The sequence below is a fragment of the Typopeltis vanoorti genome, chromosome 4, assembly GCF_054136105.1.
Source record: "Typopeltis vanoorti isolate ZY-2024b chromosome 4, IOZ_Tvanoo_1.0, whole genome shotgun sequence".
Taxonomy (NCBI): Eukaryota; Metazoa; Arthropoda; class Arachnida; order Uropygi; family Thelyphonidae; genus Typopeltis; species Typopeltis vanoorti.
Genome location: NC_143552.1, coordinates 13,087,065 through 13,114,127, shown reverse-complemented (window position 1 = coordinate 13,114,127; position 27,063 = coordinate 13,087,065). Strand labels below are relative to the sequence as shown.

The 27,063-nt window shown below is 33.8% G+C and overlaps 1 protein-coding gene across 2 annotated transcripts in view; it reads left to right on the top strand.

Annotated features, from left to right (window-relative positions):
- The window catches only part of LOC150107113 (TBC1 domain family member 12-like), a 223,581-nt gene that overhangs the window by 65,703 nt on the left and 130,815 nt on the right, over positions 1–27,063 (top strand). For both annotated transcript variants that reach the window (XM_090391005.1, XM_090391004.1), the window contains exons 4-5: positions 2,758–2,840; positions 26,882–26,999. In XM_090391005.1, coding sequence (XP_090247131.1) covers positions 2,758–2,840; positions 26,882–26,999 — 201 coding nt within the window. The remainder of the gene's footprint in view (positions 1–2,757; positions 2,841–26,881; positions 27,000–27,063) is intronic.

Below are 27,063 nucleotides of genomic sequence, written 5' to 3'. Positions count from 1 at the left end.
GAATGGGGGTGTCAGTTTAATGCAGCAAAATGTAAAGTCTTAGGGTTTGGGACACATCGATGGGATGCTGCATACTCTATTGGAGGAGCTATACTGGAGGAAGTAGGGGAGACGAGAGATCTAGGGGTTGATGATTGATAGAAACCTGAAATTCAGGGGACATATTGCAAAGGTGGTGAAGGTAATCCAGAGGATTGCTGCAATAATAAGAAGGACACCGACCTGCAGAGATAAGAGTTATCATTCCGTTGTATAAGACCCTGATCAGACCACACTTAGACTATTGTTCTCAGATTTGGTCCCCAGGATTAGAAGGGGATAAATTAACTGTGGAAAGGGTACAAAAGTGGATAACAAAGATGGTTTCAGAACTGTACAATGTTAGTTATGAGGATCGGCTGAGGGAATGTAGACTGCAGAGTTTGCTGGATAGAAGGAGAGGTGATAGGATTGAGACTTTTAAACTGTTGAGAGGTGGTTACAGAGTTGACACTGGGGAGTTCTTTCGCTTGGTTGAACAGCAGGAAGGAGTGATGACAAGGGGGCCATCCCTAGAAGTTACGAAAGGTGAGCTAGAGGGAGGAGTGGTTTCTTTGCATGGAGGGTGGGTGAATCGTGGAATGCATTGCCTGATAGTGAGAGCGAGAATGGTCAATGAGTGGTATGATAGACTGTGTTTCCTAGGAAGGACTTCTAGATATGAGTAGTTTGACTCCTTGGAGGCCTAAATAATAATAGAAAACTGAATGAAAGAAAAAAAAAAATATACATCTTTATCTCATCCAGAGATATTAATAAGGTCAAGCACTTTTGGCTACTTATGAGATATGTATATGACTTCTTAATTACTTCAACATTGGTATCTCTCCTGGGTCTAGCTCCCACTGATGAGACCTCAACAAAAGTCAAAACTGGTCTGGGTAGTGGCCGTTCCCATTATATATAGCATTATACACATCCAAAAGGGCTGTGCTTTGCATTATGGGATACATACATACTAAGGCAAGTGATATGGAGTCATATCACTTGCCAAGTATCATATCACTATGTATACAAATAGCTCAGGTGTGAATATATTTGACTTGCAAAACATTGTTTTGCTTCCTTGGGAAAATGATTAAAACCAAATATATAATTTCTTGGTATCTTTAACGTTACCTGTGGCATATTGGGGAAAATACTCAAAAATGAAAGAATACAGACTTTCAAGATACAAACATTACATAAGCTAATAAATTGAGACTCCTAATTTATTTGACAAATGCAGAATAAACTCCATGCTTAGAAACATTTTGTTTCTTAAAGTTCACTGATATTTTACAATGCACAACTGAAAATGTTTAGCTATAATTCCTTTTCATTTCCATACCATATTGAATAATCTTTGATTGCTGAACATATTCCACATATTAGTGCAAATATATTATTCTAAATTTTATTACTCATGAAATATGGAAAACAAATGGAGACATAATGATTGTGAAAGTGCAATAAGTGGCAAAAAAAAATAAAAATAAATTGCTTTCACTTGAAACTATACCAAACATGATTACACAATCTATGAAATTGACAAATCACTTGCTTCACCATTTGTGTTTATAATGCCAATCATTTTAACAGTTCTCTCAAATTTTGAGAGAAAAACTAAAGTTTGTGATTATACTTGTAGTTCAAGTTCTATTCAATCCATAGTTATTTGTAAAAAGGAAGTCTTGTTGTTGAAACTATGAAATGCTGTTTAACAATTTGGATTCAGAATCAAAATAAAAAAATAGGCCATTTTTCTGCACTGCAGAGGAATTAATATGATTTTTACCGTATTAATACCTACCTGCTACTAACAAATAACATGAAGCAAAAAGTGGGAGATAAAATTTACAAAAAAGTGAAACCTTAATGATTTAAAATTTATGTATTTTTACAGATACTTTTGTATTAATGAATGCAAAAATTTTATATCAGTCATGTACTGTATTTCTTTTGATGAAGGAACCAAAATAATGCATTCTTTGTAGGTATTATTTCTGGAAAAATTTCCATGTTACTCCTCTAAATAAATATTAATTTCTATGGCTATTTTTGTTTAGGAGTACCCCTTTTTATAATTTCATTAGCTTTTTACTCAATTTTTAGAGCATTACTAATGTTTTAAAAACATTAGTAATGCTCTAAAAATTGAGTAAAAAGCCAATGAAATTATAAAAAGGGGTACTCCTAAACAAAAATAGGCAAAAATAGCTATTAAAAATTAATAATGCATTGTTTAATTAATCTAATTAATTAGAATATTATTTTTTAAATTATTCATTTTTTACTATCTTTATATTTAGGTACTATATTGCAGAAACATATTAACTAATTTAACAGTATATCTTATGAAAAAAATAAATTCAACTTGCAAACATTTAAATTACAAATGCATTTTCAAGAATGCATTATGTTTGTCAGTTGGAGTTTACCTATATTATGTTCAGTGCTATCTTTGAATTATGGTATGAAAAATTAATTTATAAGGCATAGTGAAATGAAGTGGACTAGTATTAAATTTGAATCAGTGGATGCAGTACATATAAATCCATAGTTCTTATTATTGTCAGACAATAAATGCCTACTGCCATCTGGGAAAATATTTCTCTTGGTATGCAGTATTTAATTGCATGTGTGTGTGTAAGCAAAATAATTGACATTTCTGTTTTTATTATTTATATGGATATGGTGTAATATGTCTTAAAATGTTAACACAAATTATTGTTCTAGGCATCTTCCTGCAAAATCTTTTGATGAAGAAATAAGACATAAACAAGAGTATGAAGAAATGGTAAAAGGTGCTCGAAAAAAAGGTAACGTTATACAACAACTGTACTCTGCTTATAAGAAAATTTCAGCACTTAAGTTTTAATTATTCAATACCAGTCCATATTAATCCTTAACATACACATACTAGATAGGATCTTGCATGTATCATGCAAAACACTATTCACTGTGAATGTTCCTTGCACTAAATGTTGTATTTCAGTTACTTCTGTATGACACAGGAATTTCATTACCAAAACAAGCATACAGAGTTGCTTAAGGACTGAAGCCAGATCACTAGGAGAAGACCTCCACATAGCCTTTAAGTAATGTGGAGAACCAACTAGGGCTTCTAACCTAATGTCCAGACCTTATCTTTGCGTTCTGTATTGACTTAAACCAGAAGCATGCATGATGTTATGTCATGTCATATTTTCATAGTTGTTGGAGCATTGTTTGGTTAAGCAAGGGACAAACTGTTTGTAAGAGAACTAGAGCAAATAGTGAAAAGTCAGCTGTTGGAACAAATACATCAGAAGAATTAAAGATAGGCACCATCTACATGAGAGGTATCAACAGAAAAGAAGTCAAACTGGTAGAAGAGCTTGAGAAGTTCCATATGGATAATTGATGTTATTGAGATGAAGGCTAAAACAAGTGAGATCCTGTTGAATGATAAATATAAAATGTTATGTTTGGGCTATAGTGATCAGGGAAAGAAAGGAGTACCACCAGCTTCAACACCAGATATGAAGATAAATTCTCATGTGGCAATTTCAAGTAGAGTTATGAGAAAATTTCAAAATGGGGAAATTTGACGAAATTTATTTGTACCTGTGGAAGAAGCAGAGGAATTTTTTTTTTTTTAGTCATTAGAGGAGACAGCTGACATAAAACAGGGAAACTGGTCCTTGGAGATATAAACAACTGATTAGAAAATGAATCCCAAAAATGTTTTTTTTTTCTTTTTTTTTTTTTTGTGTGTGTGTTGGGGGCGGGGGGGGGCAGCTGCTGTTCTGGATAAGACCTAGGTGCACAAATTTACATGGAAAGAAGATGCAATGAAGAAGTCATTGTTATTGTATAGTGATATCTTTGCATTTGTTCAGGATAGAAGAGTCTACAAGAATTTGAAATTGGAAGTGATCATCACTTAGTTTTAAGCAGGAGAAAAATTAATATCATATTGAAAAGAAAAACATGTAAGAACATTTTAAAACTTTGTAGTCAAGCAGCTTTGATATGAATTGTAAACTCGACTATATCAATATCCTTCAAGAAAAAGTGAAAGTTTGTAAATAATAAGCAGTCATTGGAGTCTTAGGAGCACACTGAAGACATGGAGTTTACTTCATTACAATAATTCCACTAGATCGGCATGTAGTGAAGTTGTTTTCAAAGATAGGAAAAATAAGAACTCCATGGTAGATTCATGAGGTTAAAGGGACAGTCTGGGAAAAGAAGAAGAAAACATATTTAAAGTCGGTAGGTGTGCTGAGAGAGAGTATAGAGAAAAACAAATTGCTAACAAAAGTCATGGGAAGACTGTAGTAGGAATATGGAAGATATCACTATTGAAAAAAAGCCTAGAAATAAGGGAAGGAGAACTAAAAGGGGTTGATAATGGTGATATAAAAACTAAAGATAAAGATATTGTCTGGTGTAAGTACTCTGAAAGATGTTTAAATGAGATAAGCAGTGATAGAATTGTTGTTGGAAATATCCAAAAGGGAATGCAGTCAGAAGTACATATAAATTTTTGAGGTACAAAAGGCTATCAGAAACCTGAAATATTGAAAGGCAGCTGAAATAGGTGATATTTGACTAAAGATGCTCAAATGGAGGTATAAAAGTTTACAGGGCTGTGCTGCATAGGTCAGAAGGCCAGGTTAGAATGTTAAATTCTCAATGATTGGAGTAGCTCTCATAGTTTCCATCTGCAAAGTAAAACTAAATATGAGAATTATAGAGGAATTTCCCTATTCATTGTTCCAGGTAAAATCTGTATACATGAGAAGACACTAAGAAAAATTGTGAAAGAGAAAATTGGAAACAAGCTGGGTTCAGGCTAAATATTTTCATTTTATCAATTTGTCAGTGGCCTAGTTGGTTGAGTGGTTAGCACATTCTGTTTCCCACTAAGAGATTGTGGTTTGAATCTCACTTTGGGCATGAATCTTTAGTTTATAGATGTCATTGCCTATGACATTGCTGCTTATTGGAGGCCTATAATTGCTTGCAGAAGTTCTGTGTTTTGGTCCGCTCAGTTAACCGAGTGGCTGTGTGCTTCGCAACCATATGCCTGGGGAAGGAGTGTCCTAAGTTCAATTCCCGTCAGTGACTTGAGGAGCTGAAGGATCTTTCTCAGCCATATGCAAGTTAGCCGGTCTTGGGCATGGACAGTAAGGTTTTTTCCCCAGTTTATCCTGGGGGTTTTCATCCCGCAAAGCAGGCAAAACCGGCCTTGAGAACTCGACACTGCAGGCAGAGGATACACCGGAGTGTAGGGCTTGACCACCTTATCCTGTGAACAGTTTGAGGTCTGATGATTAATAAACTCTCGACACTGCAAGCTAAAAGAGGGTATAAAGAAGATGAAATGAGTTCTGTGTTTGTTTTCTCTAGAAATTTTTCTGGATTATCTAACTCAGTGGTCTCCAAACTTTTCGCCATGAAGGCCACATTGGGTACTTCAGCACTGTTCAGCAGGCCGTAGTAATAAAAAAAAAAAACTCTAGAACTAGATATGAGTTTTATTGAATTATTACAATGTAATAATTTGGATATTTCGGTTAATAACTTACCCGAAATATCCAAAAAAAGAAGAAAAAAAATTTTTATTTATTTCAAAAAACATTTTTGTAAAATTACCAAAAAAAAATGCGAACTGATACTTTTTTTTGAAATAGCTGAATTCATTTTTTTTGGTTCGGGAAACAATTTGTTTAAATTTTTGCTAGTCGTTAGTTTTTCAACCGAATATATACCGACAATTTACATGTAACTTTTTTTTAATTTCATATAACTTAGTTTTTTGTCAATGAATACAGATTGGGAATTTTGTTTTTATTTCATTTTTTACTTGTTAGTTCATTTTAACCGTGTTTTTATCGACTTTTTTAAGTGTTCTTATTTTGTGCGACATAAATTTTTTTAGTTGATAAAAAAAGTTTATTTGGATCTAACTTTTTTTATTTCATTTTGAATTTTTAAAACTGTTTGCTTCCTTACTCCATTTTAGCTGACCTTTTACAGTCAGAAAGATCGTAACTTGGATTACGGTTACTTTTTGCTATTCGGGAATATATTTTGAACACAATTTTAATTAATGCATTTGAAATCTATCAATACCACGTGTTTTTTTTTTTTTCTTTGCGAATTCTTATTGAAAAATTAGTCCAATTGGCGGGCTGGATAAAATCATATCGCGGGCCGTAGTTTGGAGAACCCTGATATAACTCTTAGCCTGCCTACTGTAAGTGATGTACAATAGATTTTACAGTCATTCATGGACAGGATTTACATTTTATCTTTTACAAGTAATTTGAACAAAGAAGGTTTATCATATTCAAAGAATGAATGGTTATAAGAATATATGATAAACTTTTAATTTGATCTGAAATGGTATTTGCAGTAGTTTGGAGAACCCTGATATAACTCTTAGCCTGCCTACTGTAAGTGATGTACAATAGATTTTACAGTCATTCATGGACAGGATTTACATTTTATCTTTTACAAGTAATTTGAACAAAGAAGGTTTATCATATTCAAAGAATGAATGGTTATAAGAATATATGATAAACTTTTAATTTGATCTGAAATGGTATTTGCAGAATCCTTTCTTTCATAAACATATTTAGGTTTAGGAGCTGGTTAACACTCATACTAAAAATTTTAAGGGAATGAATCACAATGAAAAGTAATTCAATAGGTTTGATCATTCTGATTTTTCATCTCTGTCAAAGAGACATCTCCAGGAATACAATGTTAGAATTGTAATAACATACACACAAAACAATAAGTTCAAAAATTAGATCATTTAAAGTTTAAAAGTCCTGTTGTGCAGGAGGCCTAAGAATTGAAGTTTCCAAATTATTAGAAAGTTTATCACTTCATATTTATTAAGGTTAGACTGGTTTTCAAAATCTGCTGCTGATTCCAAAAAGAGTCTTTCAACTTTGTGTTTTCTGTGATAGTTTTATTCCATCTGATGCTGTGCATGGTCAGTAGACCTGACTGATCATAGTTTGTGGTGGCAGATGTAATTTTTGTGTTCATCTAGATAGGGTGGATGTTAGCAGATCTCTGTTTGACCATAATATAAGTTTGAGGAACAACAAACCTTATAAACACCAGGAACAGAGAGGGAGAAGAAGCAGATCCTTAGAATAAGTGGAGAAGGAAAGCCAGCTTTAAATGAGGCCTGAAATTACATTTCTTTGAAGTTCTATTTTTCATGAAGTGCCCCAAATATACGGAATAGTAATGGTATGTATTACTGGTCTATATGTTGAGAGGGATCTGAGGAGATGGGTGGAACAGATAATTTGTAGATCATTTTGGCAAATGAAGGCAAGTTCATCTGTGAGGAAGCCTGGGTAGAACAGAGGTTGGAGGCTCTGTTTACAAGTTTTGATGACAATATTGTTGAGAAGGGGGATAATGAGAAAGTTCATGCATCTACCTGTCAGAGTGGTTTTCTGTAAATTAAGGAAGAAAGGATTCCATTGGGCAGAGATGTGAATAGAGTATCTAAAAAATAGCAGGCTATTATTTTCTTTTTCTATAAATAAGAAGGTGATATCAAAGTTCGTGATGATATTATTAATCCAAAATTTAGTTTTATTCGATAAAGATGTGAAATGCATGGAATTTTTTATATGTTGAACTGTGGACAATAGGTGGAAATAAAGATTAGCAAACTATTTGGCTAATTTAAAGGGAGTCAGTAGCATATACTATAGGGCAGAAAGTGTAATTAGCAGGGATGAATATTCCAGGTGTGTAAGATGTGCAGTGCTCATCCACCAATAGCAATATCGCCAATATATTTTTGCATTTATTCCCATTCAAGACTCACCTAATTGTCTTCACGTGATTCCTAAAAGTAAACACAATAGACTAATGCTTCATGAAGATGACACTTTATGATGCGTAAACATTGCATCACATTTGCATTAATATCCCAGGTGTGCGTTCAAAATACATACACCTTTGAAAAGATGTGCAGATGGTGCAGCCGGTCAGGGATAAGCCTCATCCGCCTCTTCCAAATTTTTACACCTTTGAGTAATTCAAATATATGAACAAAATATAGCGCAGTTTTTAATATATAATTTTCGATAAATTTATAACTTTTTTGTCCATATTTACAATGGTAAACAGTATTGTAGTCGGGGGTAAGCCTCATCCTCCTCTTCCAAATTTTTACACCTTTGAGTAATTCAAATATACCAACAAAATATAGCATTCTCCTTCATTATTGTTTTCTAATATACAGTATTTAAAAGAAACTCATTGTTCCCCACTCTGCACAGAATTGGTTACAATTAATTGATAAATTAAAGTATTCAAACTTATCCTACAGTTAATTTCATTGGACCATTAAGATGTGCACTGATGTGCTATACACTCTTAAAACTTTCATACATCCATAAAATGCAATCATATGGTTAAATTGATGTGAATTTTGTAGCACAGGTCACATAAGCCATGATGGCACACCTAACTCAAATGGGCATGCAATGCTATTGGTAATTAAGTTTATGAATTTTAGGCAATCTGCGTATCCGGTGTGTGTGTGTGGGGGGGGGGGGGGGGGATGGAGTTTTTTTTACAACTTCAGGAGGCCAACATCATGCACCGTTCTTCAGAAGGGTTTTTTTCCCTGAGACTTGGTGGGATCATAATCTAGAGGTTTATAAAATAGTGCCATCTCAGCACATTCTTTTTTCTTTTTTTTTTATTATAATCGCTGGAAACGAAGAGAACAGTAGCATTATCTTTGTCAGCTCCAGCAGTGAGTGTTATTTATTATGCTAAAATTATATTACTAACTATTGGGAAAGCTAAAATTATATACTATTAATGCAGCCATTAAGAATCTCTTCTCTTCTCAACCCAAAACTTTCGAGTATTCTCTTCAATATTTCTGATATGTCTGCAAAGAATTTCAGAAAATAAACTATAAATGTATTAAAAAAAATGTCTTTGCAGCTCTGCTTCTTAGCCACAGAGTCAGCCTTTGTAAGATATTGTTAACTTTTCAACAAAAAGACTTGATGAAACCATTAGTGCACTTAGCCTTAGCCACAACTTCTGCAGTAGCACCTCAGTAAATTCCTACATTAGAAATTATGTGGCATATAGAGTGCAGTATGCATAACTTACATATACCAGCCACTGAATTAGAAACTTTTGTGTTGGACTTCCTTTAGCTCGAATTACCGCACACGTGGTTTGACATAGATTCCTCAAAGTGTTCAGTTGCAGCTATGTCTGGCTGTTTGCTCAGATCTGACAGATGAGGACTTTACTCCCAGATCTGTTTTCCTAACATATCCCATACTTTTCTAAAGGGATTCAGATCCAGGCTTTGCGGTGGCCAGGGAAGATGATGGAAGTAGCTGTCATGCTCACTGAACCACTGCTGAAGAATTCTTGCATGATGGTTATAATCCATGAAATAACCGTCACATGGTGGATAAAAAGTTAACATGCGACAGTTGGACTTAATTGCAAACAGTATTCATATATTCCTTGGAGAGTACCTGATCTTCTTACAATATCAGGGGACCATTCCATACCCACAGAACATACTCCACACCATGACACCACCTTCAGAACCTTGAGTTGTGTTTGCACGACATGAGCTCCTGCCAAACTCTGCGTGCCATCAGTACAGAACAAGGTATACTGTGACTCGTTGGACCACATAACTTTTTCTAGTGACTCTGTTCATGACAATACTGTAGATAAACTTTTCAGTTATTTGCAGAAATCAGCAGTTTCCATATAGGCATGCGACTGTCAGTACTGATCCTCTTCAATTCCCTGCTCAAAGTTTGGTGAGATATGGGTCAGGAACAGCCTTTATTAAATGCTTCAGTCAATTGTTGCACATAGAAAGTTCCGTTTGTCTATACGAGCCTTCTTAGATAACTGATATTATTCCTGACAAGACTGTCTTAGAACTACAGTTATGCCTCTTAGACAAGCAATGTAGGTTATTTTTCTACTAATTAAACACTTGGGGTATCTCACCTTTTGAGAAACCAGTCAGCTCTTCTCTTTTCACAATCTTGGCTCTATCCATACAGGCACTCACAATAAGTCCTTATTGAACTCCAAATGATGCTTTGTTTTTCCCATTGATCAACACTATTGACAGTGACTGACCAGCAGCATTCTTAAATAGTTGCCTGGAACATGTGATGCACCTGACCAAGTATTTTGCATATATGCTAAATAAGTGATATTTACATACATCTGCATGAAGGTTTCTAATTTGGGGCCCGTATGTGTATCTCCTTAATGTTGCCAATGACATCAGGCTTGACATAGCTGACGTCTTATCACAAGTGATGCTACCTAAAAGAAATCTATGCACTACTAAGCTCTGCAAAAGCAACATTATCATTACTATAGCTGTTAAAGGTAATGCCACTATTGTCCTAAAATGTCTGTTCTTCCAAGTTTTAGTATGATGTAAGGAAGAGTTTCCTTTCTAGTCAGTTTAGTGTAGCATTAAGAGCATGATCAGAGATTCCTGCTTTAATAAAATTGTTAAATTTGTGTCCTGTTTTCCAGATTAGAATTGTGCATCCTATTTTACCAATGTAAAGTAAGTTATAGGTGTGCTAGATATGGTATATCCTGTGGGTGGATGTGGTGGTGGGGGGGCTCCTTGGAGATATTGAATGTTTTGTAAAGGGTTTAAAGATAGCATCAAGATTGTAATTTTGCTTTTTTGAAGAATTTTATCCGTGGTGTTTTTACTATAGTCATTGTTTATAAACCGTTACTAATAATTTGTTAATTCGTGTTTAAGAGTGCTCATTAGTATATATTGTTATTGCTCTGTTTTTGAGTGTGTTAATCACTTCAAATTTTTATGAAGGGTGGTTGGAAGAGTTTGAATTTGTCTATTGGCTGGTATGTGTGTGTTTGTGGTAGACTAAAGGATAGGTTGCCTGAGGGAAGATCTGTATCCAGAAATGAAAGTGACTTTTGGTTTTCAGCTTAAATGATAAATTGCATCCATTTGTGTTTTGTTCAAATGGCTGAGGAAGTGGATTTAAAGTTTGGATGCTGTGACCAGGGAACAAAAACATTGTCAATATATCTAAGCCCCTCCTACTGCCAACTTCCATGTGAAAGTTGGCAGTAGAAGGGGATAGTGGTGCAACCATTACTGTATCTTCCTTTCGTAGATAAAAATTATTTCACCACACAAAATAACTCGAGCGTTGTTTGTAGGCAAAGAGAGCCATAACATCAGTTTGAAATTTTTTCTGCAAGAAAGGAATCATGTCATTGATTGGGATATTTGTAAAAAAAAAAAAAGCATAAACGTCATAACTAACTAATGATTCATCTTTGGCAATCATTGTTTTTCATTTTGTTTATGAAGTATTGTGTGTTTTTTGTATAGGAGAGAGAGAATGACCTATCATCTCCTCGAGTGTCGATTCTAGTTTCTTGGTTAGGTGATAATTAAGGGTGTCTATTACTTTAACTATTGGCTGAAGTGGACCAATGTCTCTTAGGAACCCAATTCCTAGAAATGAACTGTATCACTTTTGTTTTCAAAATTTATGTACTTCATTTACATGTTTGAAGTAAATAACACTTCTCTGTTTATTCAACAGTATATCTTTCTATATTAGATTTTAATGTAGAAGCAGGATTTTATAATCATTGAGAGTATAAAACAAGAGCTGTTTGTTGTCCACAGTGAATTTTTGTCACTGAGTTTTGCTTTTTTTTTTTTTTTGTAAAAAATTGTAAACTTGAAGTTTTGTTACTTACAAAGAATGTCATACATATTTGTCAAGATTTATATATTGAGATTGGTGATATGTGCATCATGGTGTATTAATTCACATGTTTTAGGGAAAATGAGTGGTTAAGCATTAGAAATGCAATTGTATAATAAATGTTTGAATTTTATTAAAAGGAAAAATACCAACTTTACTATTTTAGTCAAAATATTACCTAATTTTTTATATACAGCAGTACCTCACATAATGTAGTTTTGTAATTAGCAAAAAATGCACTGTACATTTATTTTAATGTAATTTCATCAGTTGTAATTAATTGATTACATTTTATATTAATACAGTTACTGCATTTGGAGCAATAATGGTTACAAAATTAAGGTGTAACACATTTCCAAGTATTACAAATGTTCTGTTTTGATGAATGTTCAACTTTGGTGATCCGAGTATTGGGTGAAGCACTACAGTGTGACTTTGGAAAGTCCTATTTGATGCTATAGAGCTTTGCATACAGAGAAAAAGAAGAAATATGCACAACGTCTTTCTAACCAATAAAAATTTGCATATGTATACGCATTGTGATTCAGTCATAAATACTAAAAAAATTTAGTTTTATTCATTTCTAATCCTGTTTTTGGTGGTGATTGTGGTCTGTCTGAAATGCATCTTGGTATTGTAACTGTCTGTTTGGAATGCATTATACTGAAACCTTCCTTATATTAATGCTCTGCAAGGTGCAGTTTAGTTAGTACTTGATATTTTCAGCTTACGTCACCCACACTAAGTGGTAAGGTTGTCTGCAAGGATAGAAAAATCAGAACTCCATGGTGTACACAGAAAGTTAGATGCAGTGAAGGAAAAGAAGAAAGCATATCAAAAGTTTCTTAGACAATACAGAGATAAATGTAAGAAAGCTAAACACTGTGTAAAACTAGCTAAACAAAAGTCATGGGAAGATTTTGGTAAGAAGATAGAAAATAAATATCGAGAAGGTGGCAAAATATTCTTGAGGCTGTTGAAAAAGCTCAGAAATTGAGGAAAGAGTACTGTAAAAGGAATTAGAGATGATAAAGGTGACATGAAAATTGGTGAAAAAGACATCTACTAGTAATTAGTAGTAGTAGTAATTAGTACAGTAATTACTTTGAAAATTGCTATATCTTGGTCTTCCTCTGGGTCTTTTTCCTGCCAACCTGGCAAAGAACACTTGTTTTGCTAATCTTTACTCGCCCATTCTGTTTAAGTGACCATGCCACCTGAGATTAGCTCTACTAACACTTCCTGGATATTAGGAAAGAACAATATTAAGTTCTTTCCTAATATCCTCGTTTTTAATATGATATTGCCATTGATGCCATCTGTTCATGCCCCTAATCTTTCTCAGGACTCTCATATCTGTGGTCTCTAGTCTTTGGTGAAGTGTTTTATTTTTCACCCAGCTTTCAGATCCATAAGTTAAAATTGGTTTGAACACTGTCTTGTATACAGCTAATTTAGTGTTTTGACTAATTTCTCTCTTATTCCATATAAATTTATTCAGTAGACTTCCTACCATACCAGCTTTATTGATTCCGTTGTCTATTTCCATATTTAATTTACCGTCTTCACTAAAAATCATGCCTAAGAAACTGAAATGTTTTACTTGTTCTATAGGTTCTCCATTCACAATGCAGTTGATATTTTCAATGCTTCTGCCTATTTTCATTATCTTTGTCTTGTTATTGATGACTTTCATACCAATTCCCATACTTCATATCCATTCAATTTAGTCAGGGAATCTTGCAGACTTATAGCAGATTTATTTAGAAGTATAACATCATCTGCATAGAGTAAAGAGCAGACATTAACATCTCCAATTTTGATATCAGATTTAATACCACTTTCTTTCATAATGTGATCAATATAGATAATAAATAACAGAGGGGATAATGTACATCCTTGTCTCACACCAGATTTAACATTAAACCATCTTCCCATACTTCCTTCAATTCTAACTGCTGACTTATAACTCAAATAAAGACTAAGTATTGCTTGATATATGGTGTATATGTTGTATATGGTGCCCCATTGACACCATATAACTGTAGCATTTTGAAAAGCTTCTCTCTTGGCACCTTGTCGTATGCCTTTTCCAGATCTACAAAACTTAAATACAGATCTTTGTTATATTCCCACAATTTCTCAACTATTTGTCATTATGTGAAAATGTGATCGTGACAGCCTATATTTGGTGAAGAACAAGCCTATATTTGGCCTGAATGCAGGCCAAAATAAGGCTTGTTCTTCACCAAGCTTCTCTTCCACAATCTTTTCAGGTATACTTGCATAAATCTTACCAGGAACAGTTAGTAGGGAAATACTTGAGAAAGTGTTGAGAAAGATTGGTTATGCATGAAAATTGGTGAAAAAGATATCTACTAGTAATTAGTAGTAGTAGTAATTAGTATAGTAATTACTTGGAAAATTGCTAAATGAAACAAATAGTTATGACAGTACAGTAATAAAAAAACACTCAACAGACATGCAATCAGGAATACATATCAATACTTGAAGTAGATAAAGTCTAAAATATGGAAAGGTGAGTAGATGATATTCCACCAGAAATGCGTGGCTGCACTGCATAGTTCAGAAGGCCTGGACAGAGGGACGAATTCCAGATGATTGGTGTAGATCTGTTATATATGGGCTCTATGACAGATCTACACCAATCGTCTGGAATTCGTCCCTCTGTCCAGGCCTTCTGAACTATGCAGTGCAGCCACTGTAAGACTTTTATACCACCATACTTGAGCATTTCAGTAAAAATTACAGTAAAAAGTGCCTTAGAAGATAGAAATATAAGATCTGAAATGTTGAACTCTTGACAGGTAACAGATTGATTTGGAGGAAAATTGTAGATATGGTGGAAGTTGTTCATGCAGTACTATCATATCCTTTATACCTATTGAGGGTAGATATCAGGAATTTGATGATGATCACCCATCCTATTTGAGTTATTGCTGTATGTTATTTGATATCAGTATTTACCAAACTAAATTCATTGTTATGGGAAAATGTCCTTTTTATCTTCATAGATGTTTAAAAAATAAAAAGCGTATTACAAATAAAATTGGATTTATTTATAATAAGTTATTACAAATAAATCACCTTATTTTCCAGTTTGTAGTACTGTATAACAAATGTTATACTCCGAAATCTCATCATCGTCATCAAATTCCTGCCATGTACCCTCAAGGGGTGTACAGGATATGATAGTACATGAAAAATTTACATCATTACTAACTTCCTATCTACAATTTTCCTCCAAATCAGTCTGTTACTTGTCAAGACTCCAACATTACCAGATCTTATATTTCTATCGTCTAAGGCACTTTGTACTGTAACAATCCACCTATATCTGGGTCATTTTCCTGCCAACTTAGCAGAGAACACTTGAAGGGTGCAGGGGAAAAACAACTTCAGTCCACAATATTGACTCCAAAAAAAACGTAATTAAATTTTCCTTATTGTCAAAATGCAAGTAAACATAGCATAACAAAATAAAAAAAATAATAGATATGGTACATTCATGTATATGAAGCATAATTAATTTAAATAGTACTTAAAAATTAAAAAAACAAATGGCAAATAGGTTGAATTCACAAAAATTGGACTGAAGTTGTTTTTCCCCTGTACCCTTCACTTGTTTTGCTAATCTTTCCTCGCCAATTCTGTTTAAGTGACCATACCACCTGAGATTAGCTCTGCTAACGCATTCCTGGATGCTGACAATGTCAAGTTCTTTCCTAATATTCTCGTTTTTAATACGATATTGCCATTGATGCCATCTCTTCATGCCTCTAATCTTTTTCAGGACTCTCATATCTACGGTCTCTAGTCTTTGGTCAAGTGTTTTACTTCTGACCCAGCTCTCAGATCCATAAGTTAAAACTGGTTTGAACACTGTCTTGTATACCGCCTAATTTAATGATCTGACTAATTTCTCTCTTATTCCATATGAATTTATTCAATTGACTTCCTACCATACCAGCTTTGTTGATTCTGTTGTCTATTTCCATATTTAATTTACCATCTTCACTAAAAATCGTACCTAAGTAGTTGAAATGTTTTACTTGTTCCACAGGTTCTCCATTCACAACACAGTTGACATTTTCAACGATTCTGCCTATTTTCATTGTCGTTGTCTTTTTATTGCTGACCTTCATACCATATCTATTACAACAGTTATTAATTTTATTCAGAGAATCTTGCAGACTTGTAGCAGATTAATTTAGAAGTATAACATCATCTGCCTAAAGCAATGAGCTGACATTAACATCTCCAATTTTGATATCATGTTTAATACCACTTTCCTTCATAATGTGATCCATATAGATAATGAATAATAGAGGAGATAATGTACATCCTTGTCTCACACCAGATTTAACATTAAACCATCTTCCTGTACTTCAATTCTAACTGCTGACTTACAACTCAAAGAAAGACTAAGTATTGCTAGATATAATGCCCCATTGACACCACATAACTGTAGCATATTGAATAGCTTCTCTCTTGGCACCTTGTCATATGCCTTTTCTAAATCGACAAAACTTAAATACAGATCTTTGTTATATTCCCATGATTTCTCCACTATTTGTTGTAAAGTGAAGATCTGATCCTGACAGCCTGTATTTGATCTGAATCCAGCGTGTTCTTCACCAAGCTTTTCTTCCACAATTCTCAACCATTTCTCAAGTATACTTGCATATTTCTTACCAGGAATACTCAATAGGGATATGCCTCTGTAGTTCTCACATTCAGTTTTATTTCCTTTTTATATATAGTTACTATAAGAGCTCTAATCCATTCATTGGGAATTCGTCCCTTTTTTTTAGGCATTCTGAACTATGCAGTGCAGCCACTGTAAGACTTTTATACCACCATACTTCATCATTTCTGGTCGAATATCATCTACTCCTGCTGCCTTTCCACATTTCAAGCCTTTGATGGCTTTTTCTACTTCAAGTATAGATATGTATTCCTGACTGCATGCCTGGTCAGTGTTTTTTGTCACTGTGCTGTCATCACTGCTTGTTTCATTTAGCACATTTTCAAAGTCATTACTCTATACTTCAAGGATATCTTTTTCTCCCATTTTCATTTCACCTTTATCATCTCGAACTCCTTTTACAGCACTCTTTCCTCCATTCCTAAGCTTCAACAACCTCCAGAATATTTTGCCCACCTTCTTGATATTTATTTTCGATGTTCTTGCCAAAGTCCTCCCATAACTTTTGTTTAGCTAGTTTCACACACTGTTTAGCTTTCTTACATTTGTCTCTGTATTCTCTAAGAGCACAAGCTGACTTATTTGCCAGGAACTTTTGATATGCTTTCTTCTTTTCCTTCACTGCCTCTTTAACTTCCTGTGTCCACCATGGAGTTCTAATTTTTCTATCGTTGCAGACAACTTCACCACATGCCTCTCTAGCTGAATCAATCAGGGTTTTCTTCAAGGCTTGCCACTGAATCTCCAAAGTTTGGTTCCTGTTCTCAAACTCTTTCATTTTTCCTTCAGTAATCTTTGTGTATTTTAATCTACAGTTCACATCTGAGAGTTGCTCAACTTTTATTCGCTTTAAAACTTTCTTACATGTTATTCTTTTCAATATGAAATTCAATTTTATCCTGCTCAAGACTAAATAGTGATCACTTCAAATTTCAAATCCTCTGTACATTCTGGTGTCCTACACCAGGGAGAAAACATCACTATTAACAATAACATAGTCATTGAGGCTTTTTATTCCAGTAATTGTGATGGTTCCCTAATGCTTGGAGTTGGCATTTTTCATATTTCAAGAACTAATTTCGCTTTGACAAATATTAATATCAAAAAATTGTTCTTTCATTTTAAAAGACTGAAAATCGTCTGTTGCATCAAAACTTATTTTACACATTGTTTGCCTTGCCTATTGAAGGAGAAGTACATAAGTTTAACTGGTATTTTGTATCAGCTGTTAACACAAAATTTGAGGATTTGAATGTTTTTTTTTTTTTTTTAAACAGAGGTAGTGGTAAAAAGTTAAAGAAATGGAAGACAGACAAATGGATTTATCTGAAAGTGTTGCATTTCTTTGAATGGTGAATGACTACTGGAAGATATAAATCAGTATTGATTTATATCTTCTCAGTATTGTTTTATCAAATAACCTGTAATAGAGTTTTTGTAAAGTGTTTATTTCCTTTAGTTATTAAACTACTATTGTCCTTCATACTGAGAAATTGTAGCCAATAATTTGAATTATAGGTAGAATGCTATAATTGTTTTTTTAAGGGATATGATGAAAAGATCAAGAAACAAAGAGGCAGTATACCACAACAGTAGCAACAGCCTCCACTAAACCTTCTTACACCAAGAAGTCAACTGTACAGAAAGTCAGTCACGAGATTGACATGTATGTCAATCCCACCTTCTCAATTACATCTTTGAAAGATATGACTTGTTTGCTATCCCCCCTTAGAGCAAAGGGGGGATAGCGAACAAAAACAAAGAGGAAGAGAGAAATTGATATTGGCTTATTTCTGAAAGCATGCCACAAATATTCTCCCAATAAAAAATATTCTGTTATTAAAAAAATAATGGAGCTTGCACCACAGGGGATCAAAGACTTGCCTTCAGGTCCTTTAATAGGTGACTTGTCAACAGAAGCATGGATATGAATATACAGTGGTATCTCGCTAATCCGAACCTCTTTAGTCCGAACCCTCCAGTAATCTGAACTGCGTTTTGAAAGAAAAGTTTTATTACTTATTATTATTTTGTGTACTATTATTTTTATTTAATAATTATTATTTTAACTATTATTTATTTTATTATTATTACTACAGTATTTTTTTCATACTGTCAATTGCACAGTTATACTGAAGGCCTATTTTGATTTATTGTGTGTTCACATTTGCATTTTTATACTGTACAGTACGTACTGTATTGTCGGCATGAATCACAAATATACACAAAAAGAGGAAATTCAAAACGTGCATAATTTGATTAAAAATATAAATCCAGATATTGATATTTCACAAACAGATGTTATGGACTGGATTACAGGTAGAACCGAAAGTGAATTCGAAATCAAATCAGATACTGAAATTATAAATATGATGCTACAGAATGAATTAGATGACGATGACCATGAAGAACTGAAAGAAAAAAAAGTAAAACATGAAGAGGCAGCTGACAGTTTTAATATGTGTATAGAATGTGCTAAGCAGAATGATACGCCATTCCACAAAATTTTGTTGCTAATGCAGTTCCGAGAAGAAGCAAAAGAAAATCAGTGACTTTTTTTATAAAGAAATAAAAAAAACTTTTTTTGTGTGTGTTGTTTTGTACAAGAAAGTGATATTTTTTATGCAAATTAAGTTACGTACTGAACTATGCAATTTTATTAAATCAGAATCCTCAACAATACGGGTACGTGCAAATTAAATTGTTTACTAAAATAAACTTGTGTACAGTGTTTTTTTTTTTTGTTGTTGTTGTTTTGTTTTACATTACAGTACAGTAACTTTTTTCTATCAGTTAATTTATTTACAGAATTAAATTGATGTACCATTAGAATCTGATTATTTTTTCTTAAACGTCAGTTATTGTTGTCTCATGGGGGAAAATTCGTTAATCCGGACGAGCACGGTTTTTATTAGTTTGGATTAGCGAGATAGCACTGTATATATGTATACATACACATACGTGTGCACGCGCACACACACACATACACACACAAAGTAACCCAGTCATGAAGTTACTTCATGCACAAACTTTGTTTGCTTACACTTGGATAAAGGATAAAACAAAGAATCTAATTTATAGTAATTAAGTATTAAAAAAAAAAAAAACTTTCAACATCTATCTCTGATCCAGAGTGATTTTATAATAAGATACACCTTTTCGCTATTTGCATATGTGAAATATGACTTGTGCTTCACTTCAATGCTGGTATCCCTTCAGATGCCACTGATGATACCTTCCTTCCCGAGGAGTAGAAAAGTTCTGCTCACTGACTGGTTTTTGCCTCTTACGTGGAGCCACCACTGAGTTTCCTGTCCAGAGTGAACAGTAGTAATCCTTTAGGGTCTTCTTCATGTAGCTTGCTCAGTGAGAGGGTGCAGCACCATGTCCTTCCAGTTCTCTCTGTTGATGGCTTTCCTTTTTGTTTCTGCATAGCCATGTGATCCTGTCCATGATCTTATATCTTCAAGCCATGTCCTTCGTTTTTTGCCTCTTGATCCTTTTCCCATAATTTTTCCTTCTAAAACTGTAAGTATCCTCTGTCCTGCTGAACCTCTCAGTACATGTCCTGCTAATCTCATCTTTCTCTGGATCATTTCCTGTAATAAAGTTCTCTGTGTTCTCATTCTCTGTAGGACATCTGTATTTGTCACTTGTTCTGTCCATGGGATTTTCAGAGCTCTCCTGTAGAACCACATTTCAAAGGCCATTATCTGTTGTCTTACTCTCTTCTTGAATATCCAGGTCTCACTTCCATATGTGAAAATTGGCCACACTAATATTCTTATCATTCTTTTCTTTGTCTCAATACTTGCAGAACTTCTGAGCAGATCTTTTTTCCAGAATGCATCTTTAGCTATGGCTGTTCTTATTTTTATTTCTTTCTCTTGCTTTCCATCTGCAGTAAAGTAGGTGCCTTAATATTTGTATTCTGTTGTATGTTCAATTTTCATATTGTTTATGAATATTTCTGGCTCGGATCTGCTATCTTTTGAGATTTTCATAAATTTGGTCTTTTTTTGCATTTATATCTAATCCAAATTCTTTGCCTTCTTCAATTAGTAGCTGCAGTAATTTGATTAATTTGTTTCTGTTTTCTGCTATTAGAATGGTATTATCAGCATATCTAAGATTGTTATATTTTATACCATTGATACTAATTCCTATTTTTTGTTTTTCAATCTTTTTCATCACTGTCCACTATAGACATTAAATAGATTTGGTGAAAGGATACAACCTTGTCTAAATCCTCTTTTTATTTTCACTATAGAAGTCACATCTTTAAACAGCTGCATTTTCTGTTTGGTGTAAATTATTTTTATAATCTTAAATACATGATCTTCTATGTCTAATTTATGAACATTTTATTATGTTTTACCCGGTCAAAAGCCTTCTGAAAGTCTATGAAGCATATCATAGACTTTCAGAAGGCTTATTTCTTTCTATTTTTATCATATTTCTTTCAAGTGATCTTTCTATTAATATTTTTAGTTCCAGGATAGCATTAATGGTTCCTGTTCCTCTTCTGAAGCCTTTCTGTTGTTCACTCAATTCACCGCTTAAGGCTCTTTCAATTTGTTTGTTAACAATGGTTAAAATAATTTTAGATGCATGGGATATTAGGCTCAGTTCTATAATCCTCTCAATTTTGTGCATTATTTTTCTTTCGAATTGGTATGCAGATAGATGTTGTAAAAACTTCAGGCAATTCTTTTGTTTTATAGATGTCCTGAATAGATTCTACTAAATAGTTATTATAACCAGTCGAACCTGCTTTCAGCAGCTCAGCTGGGATATTATCCACCCAGGGGATTTATTATTAGGAAGATTCTTAATTACGTGTTCTATCTCCTTTTTTGTCGGTAGAGTGGTATCTGTTGTTACGTTTAATTTAAGGTGTAATAAGTTTAGTTTAATCCTTTATCCAAGTGTGAGCAAACAAATTTTGCGCCTCAAAGTATCTTAAGTACTGGGATAAGGTAGTACAACACTGGGAAACTAGTTGCAAAGGTGGAGAAAGCTCTTATCACTCCTATCTCAGTATCTCCCATAATGCAAAGCACATCTCCTTGCGGATATGCGTAATGTTGTGCATTAAGGCAAGGGCCACTACCCATACCAGTTTCTACCTTTATTGAGGTCTCGTCAGTGGGAGCCAGGCCCAGTAGTGGAGACACCAAGGCAGAAGCAATGAGAGGTCATCCCAACCTATAGGAGTTGCCAAAGGGTATACAGCCTTGTTATTAAATTACTCCGGATTCAGAGAAAGATGTTGAGCGCTTTCTCCACCTTTGCAACTAGTTGCCCGGTGTTGTACTACCTTACCCCAGTCCTGAAGATACTTTCAGGCGCAAAGTTTGTTTGCTGACACTTGGATAAAGGATTAAACTAAACTTATTATAGTCTAACCAAGTGAAAAATAAACTCTCAAAATAATTTAAGGTGTCCTGAATCATCTAACATATTACCATTATCATCATCATAGAGATCTGATAAGTACTCCACCCATCTTCCATTTATCTTTTCCTTATCAATGAATATGTTTCCATCTTTGTCCTTGATGTTATTAGACTGTGTATGTTTTGCTTTTCCACTAAGTTCTTTCACTTTAGGGTCACATAATAAGATTTAGAGTGATCTTGTAAATCACTGAGTTTTTGGATAGGTATCTCGCACTTTAACATACCTCGATAATGATAAAAACCAGTCTGGGTAATGGTCCTTCCCATAATGCATAGCATTATACACACCCAAAACGGGGTGGGTGTGTGTGTGTGCTTTGCATTGAGAAACTAAGGCAGTCGATGTGAAGTCATTAGGCTCTGTATACAAGTGGCCCAGTTGTGAAGATACTTCACACACAAACTGTTTTTTGCTTACACTTGGATTAAGGATTAAACCAAGAATACAGATTCTTGGCATCTTTATAATATAACCAAGTGAAAACACTTCAAACATCTATGTGCTTACAAATGCATTATCAAATTTCACTTGTTTATAATTGAGTTAAAAAAAAAAAAAAAAAGTCGCATAACTTAACTCGGTATTATCAGTCAAATGTATATGACAGATTTTTTTCAAGTTCCAAAAGAAAAATAACGAAGCCAATGTCATAATAAGCAGCATCATATGCAACAATCCACTGTATGCCAGATGTACTAAACAATCAAAATCTCACATGCTATGATTCTCTGTCATTTTCTTTAAGTATATATTATTTGCCATCATTTTGCTAATGCCATAGTTGCATAATATAAAATATTTAATTCATGCATATATACATAATTCATTGTTGCTCAGTGTATTAATTATTGTTAAAAAAATTAGCTGATTTAGTTTTAAATCAAATATTCATGTAATCAATTTTCTAAAAAAAAAAATTGTTTTACTTGATATCAATTGGAATTGATCACTCCAAATATAAAGGAACTTTTTATGAATAACCTTCAAAGACAATGGCTATAGAATAGATATGATGAAAGAAAGGTCTCAGACTGTGCTCATTTCATAAATATTTAATGCTGGTTGGCTAGAATATATTTCAGAGAACGATTGTCTCATATAAAAGTTTTCATTGTGAATAGAGAGAGACTGAAAAGACTAGAAGATGGGAAACCTTAGTAGTGACTTAGATGAGTCCAGTGTAGAAAAAAAGCAAATTGAGTTTGCTAAGACATGTTGAAGCCCTTGTCCATCTGTAGATGAATAAGTGTTGAAGAAAATTGTTTATTTATTTGATTTGTTCATAGTTATTTGAGAATGAAGGAGTGAACATTACTTTGTTTTGTTATGTGCCATCCAGTCATTTTCAACTCTTAATGGTCCTGTGAACACAGGCTCTCCATCCCACTCAGACAAAGGCTTAAATTATTACTTTATGAAGCAGTACCAAATCTGTAAATGTTTGATAAGAAAATTAACACATTGAATATCTTTAAATAGTTAATCTCTGTATCTTCAGGAGTACAAGTATGCAGTACTGTTGTTTCTCCTATAACGCAGTATATATATTCCTAAAAATCACCTCATAAAATTTTGTGCATTAAAAATAATGGGACTTATGGGGAAAATATGGTTAGTGAGCAGAACACTTGAAACCTGTACAGTCTCCATAAGTAATACTGTCACTAAAAATATGCTACTACAGTTTTAAGCATATTTCATTCTTAAGAAATACATTTATAATATTACACTAAATATTTATTTCTTGAGGCCTTGTTCTAATCAACTTGGCAGTACTTGTCGTTATTTCTGCTAAAAAAAAAAGTATTTTATTTTTGTAGCATTGTTGATGTGCAATGTAGATTCCTTTAGGCTTATTACTCTCGTGGTATCATAGGATTTTATTGTTTCAACATATCCCCAATACTTGAGGCTTTTTTGTTCACTATTTGGATTTTTATAACCAAGAATCTTGGTTATTAAAAAAATCCAATTATGTGAGTATACTGGGATAAGATTTTCATCATCATCACAAACCATGGGCTCACTGCCCTTTGGTGTCCGATGCCTCCTTCACTATTTTCTTCCACCTTTCTTTTTCCACTGCATAGTGTTGCAGTTTCTGTACATCCATTCCACACCAGTCCTTTATGTCGTCTATCCATTCTCTGTGTGGTCTACCTATGTCTATGTTTACACCATAATACCAAACATGAATGTCTTTATCTTCCGGTCCTCACGCATTCAAAGATGTGTTCAAATAATTGCAGTTTCCGTTTTATGATCTTCTGCATTAGATTCTCCTTTGGTTGTATCTTTCAATAGAACTCTTCATTTGTGATTTTCTGTACCCATCCTATTCTTAGAATCTTCCTGTAACAAGTTCTTTCAAATGCCAAAATTCTTTTTCTTGATTTCTTATTTATTACCAATGTTTCATATCCATACAGTACACCACTAAAGATGCATGTTTCCAGCACTCTTAGTTTTGTTTGCAGGCTGATCACTTTACTTTTCCAGATGTTATCCATGGCCTTCAGATTTGTTCTTCCCTTTATGTCATTTTACTTCCCAAATATGTGAACTGTTCTATATTTTCTATATCAATTCCATCCACTTTTATCTTTTGTTTCAATTTCTTCTCACCAAATACCATTGTCTTTGTTTTTTCTGAGTTCATAACAAGTCCAAATCTCTTTCCTTCCTCATTTAACAGTTTCAATGTTTTTTTGTAGTTCTCTCTCATCTTCTTCCTTTTTCCTTCCATATTCCTTTTGCAGCTTCCTTCATTTTATCCATTGCTCTTTCTAATGTGCGATGAAAATGCTTGATGATATTGGGTCCCCCTGTCTAGTACCTCTGCTTGCTGTAAACCATTTTCCCAAATCACCTATTCTAACTGCTGCAACTACATTCTCATAAACATCTCTTAATATTACTTTTCTATCAATTCCATAGGCACTGCTAATGTCAAATTTCAGAAGGAATTTGACAGTATCTGGTCGATACTGTCAAATTTCTTCTGAAAATCAATAGGAGTTTTTTTTATCCTAGTTTTCTATGCTATTAACCACATTGTCAAAATCTGTTGAATTGTGCTTCTATCTTTCCTAAATCCTGCTTGCTCGTCTGCAAGGTATGCTTCCAATTGTGTTTTCAATTTTTCTGTCAATATCATCACCTTACCAAGGTGACTCTTCAAAGCAATTGTTCTATAATTTTACATTCTAGCTTATTTCCTTTCTTGTATAATGTCACTAATATAGATTTCGCCCACTCCTCTGGCATTTTCCCTTTTTTCCATACCATATTACTAGTTGGTGCATTTCTGTAACCATACTTTTGCCACCGTATTAAATCATTTCTCCAGTGATGTTATCATTACCAGGACTCTTGTTGTATTTTAGCTATCCTTTTGCTTTTTCTACCTCTCTTCTTAAAATATCTACATCATACTCATTACCTGGTGGGGATATCAGCTTCAATTCTTCAATCAGTTTCCCAACGCTATCTAAATCTAGTTTTTCTTCACAACTCACTATAGTATCTTGTACACCCCTGTACAATTTTATCTTTATTCATCAATACTTTGCCTTTTTCATCTTTAATTGTGGTCTGTTTTGGTTGCCACCTGCTATAATGGTTCTAATCATTTTGTACACCTCCCTAGTTTTATGCCCTCCATAGTGCTGTTCTTATTATTGCATTAGACTTCTAACCATTTAATCTTATCCATTCTGACTGCTTTTTTTCACCTCATTACACTTTCTTCTATACTGCTCCTCTATTTGTTCTGATGTATCCCTTCTTATCATCAACATTCTCTTCTGTACTAACTTCAGTGTTTCTGTCTAATCCACTTCTTCTTGATCTCTTCTTCTGGTACTGTTTCTTCAACTGCATCTTCCATCGCCTTCATTACTACTTTCATTCACTCTTAGATTTGAATTTTCTTCTCTATCTACACTTTTAAGTTTCTCTTCTAACACTGTTCTATACCTTCTTCCTATTTCTGCTTTACTTATTATTGCTCTTTTTGTTTCTGATGATGGGGTTTATATTTTCTTTTTAATTTCAACTTGATGTTTGCAATAAACTATGATCCGAGCCTATATCTGCTCCTTGAAAAGTTCGACACTGCTGTACTGATGTTATCTATCTTCTTTTAATTGTAATCATATCGATCATGTTCTTGGTTTTCCCATCATTTGATCGGCACATCCATTTTCTTCACTCCTTTTGCTGGAATCTTGTGTTACAGATCATCATCTCATGGTACACAGCAAATTTTAACATTTTTTGCCTCATTCATTTTCATTCATTCATTCATTCATTCATTTCTCCAAAACCATATTTTCCAATGACACTTTCCCAACCATCATTATCTATTCTGACTTTGGCATTCCAATCTCCTTCAATAATTAGTACATCTTGCTTTGGTATTGTTTCTGTTGTCTCTGTCAGATCTTTGTAGAATAAGTCAATATCTTCATCTGTGCTGTCAGATCTGTGCTAGTATACAAGAGTTGAAATGTGTGTATTCTTCTGCGGGTCACTACTTGATAGCTGAAATCATAGCTCGTGAAAAATTGGCTATGAGCTAACACAATTTCGCACTTTAAAGATTTTTTCTGTTGTGTATGAGCAAATTTACACAATATAGATGTGCTTTATAGAGAGAAATCACAGTACTTACATTGGAAGAATGAGTGCTCCATTTTGTTTAAATGCAATGCAGTATTTATCATCTATTCTCCAGTACATGCATATGCAAACATTCACACACTAGTTTTCATTTAATGTTCTGGTCCAGTTAATGATGTTTTTTTTTAATCAAACTATTTCAGAGTTTTGTAATCAGTTTGATTGCATATTACAGAAGTGCAGGATGCTAAAATGAAGAAAAAACAGCAACAGCAGCAGCAAAAATTAGAAGAATTACTCATCCAAGCCACAAAAACATGGAATATTGAAATCCTTCCCAGTTGGAATAGCATGTAAGTATTTAAAGCTGAACCTTGGAAATTTCAGTTTAGCCTCACATCTTCACACATCTCATTT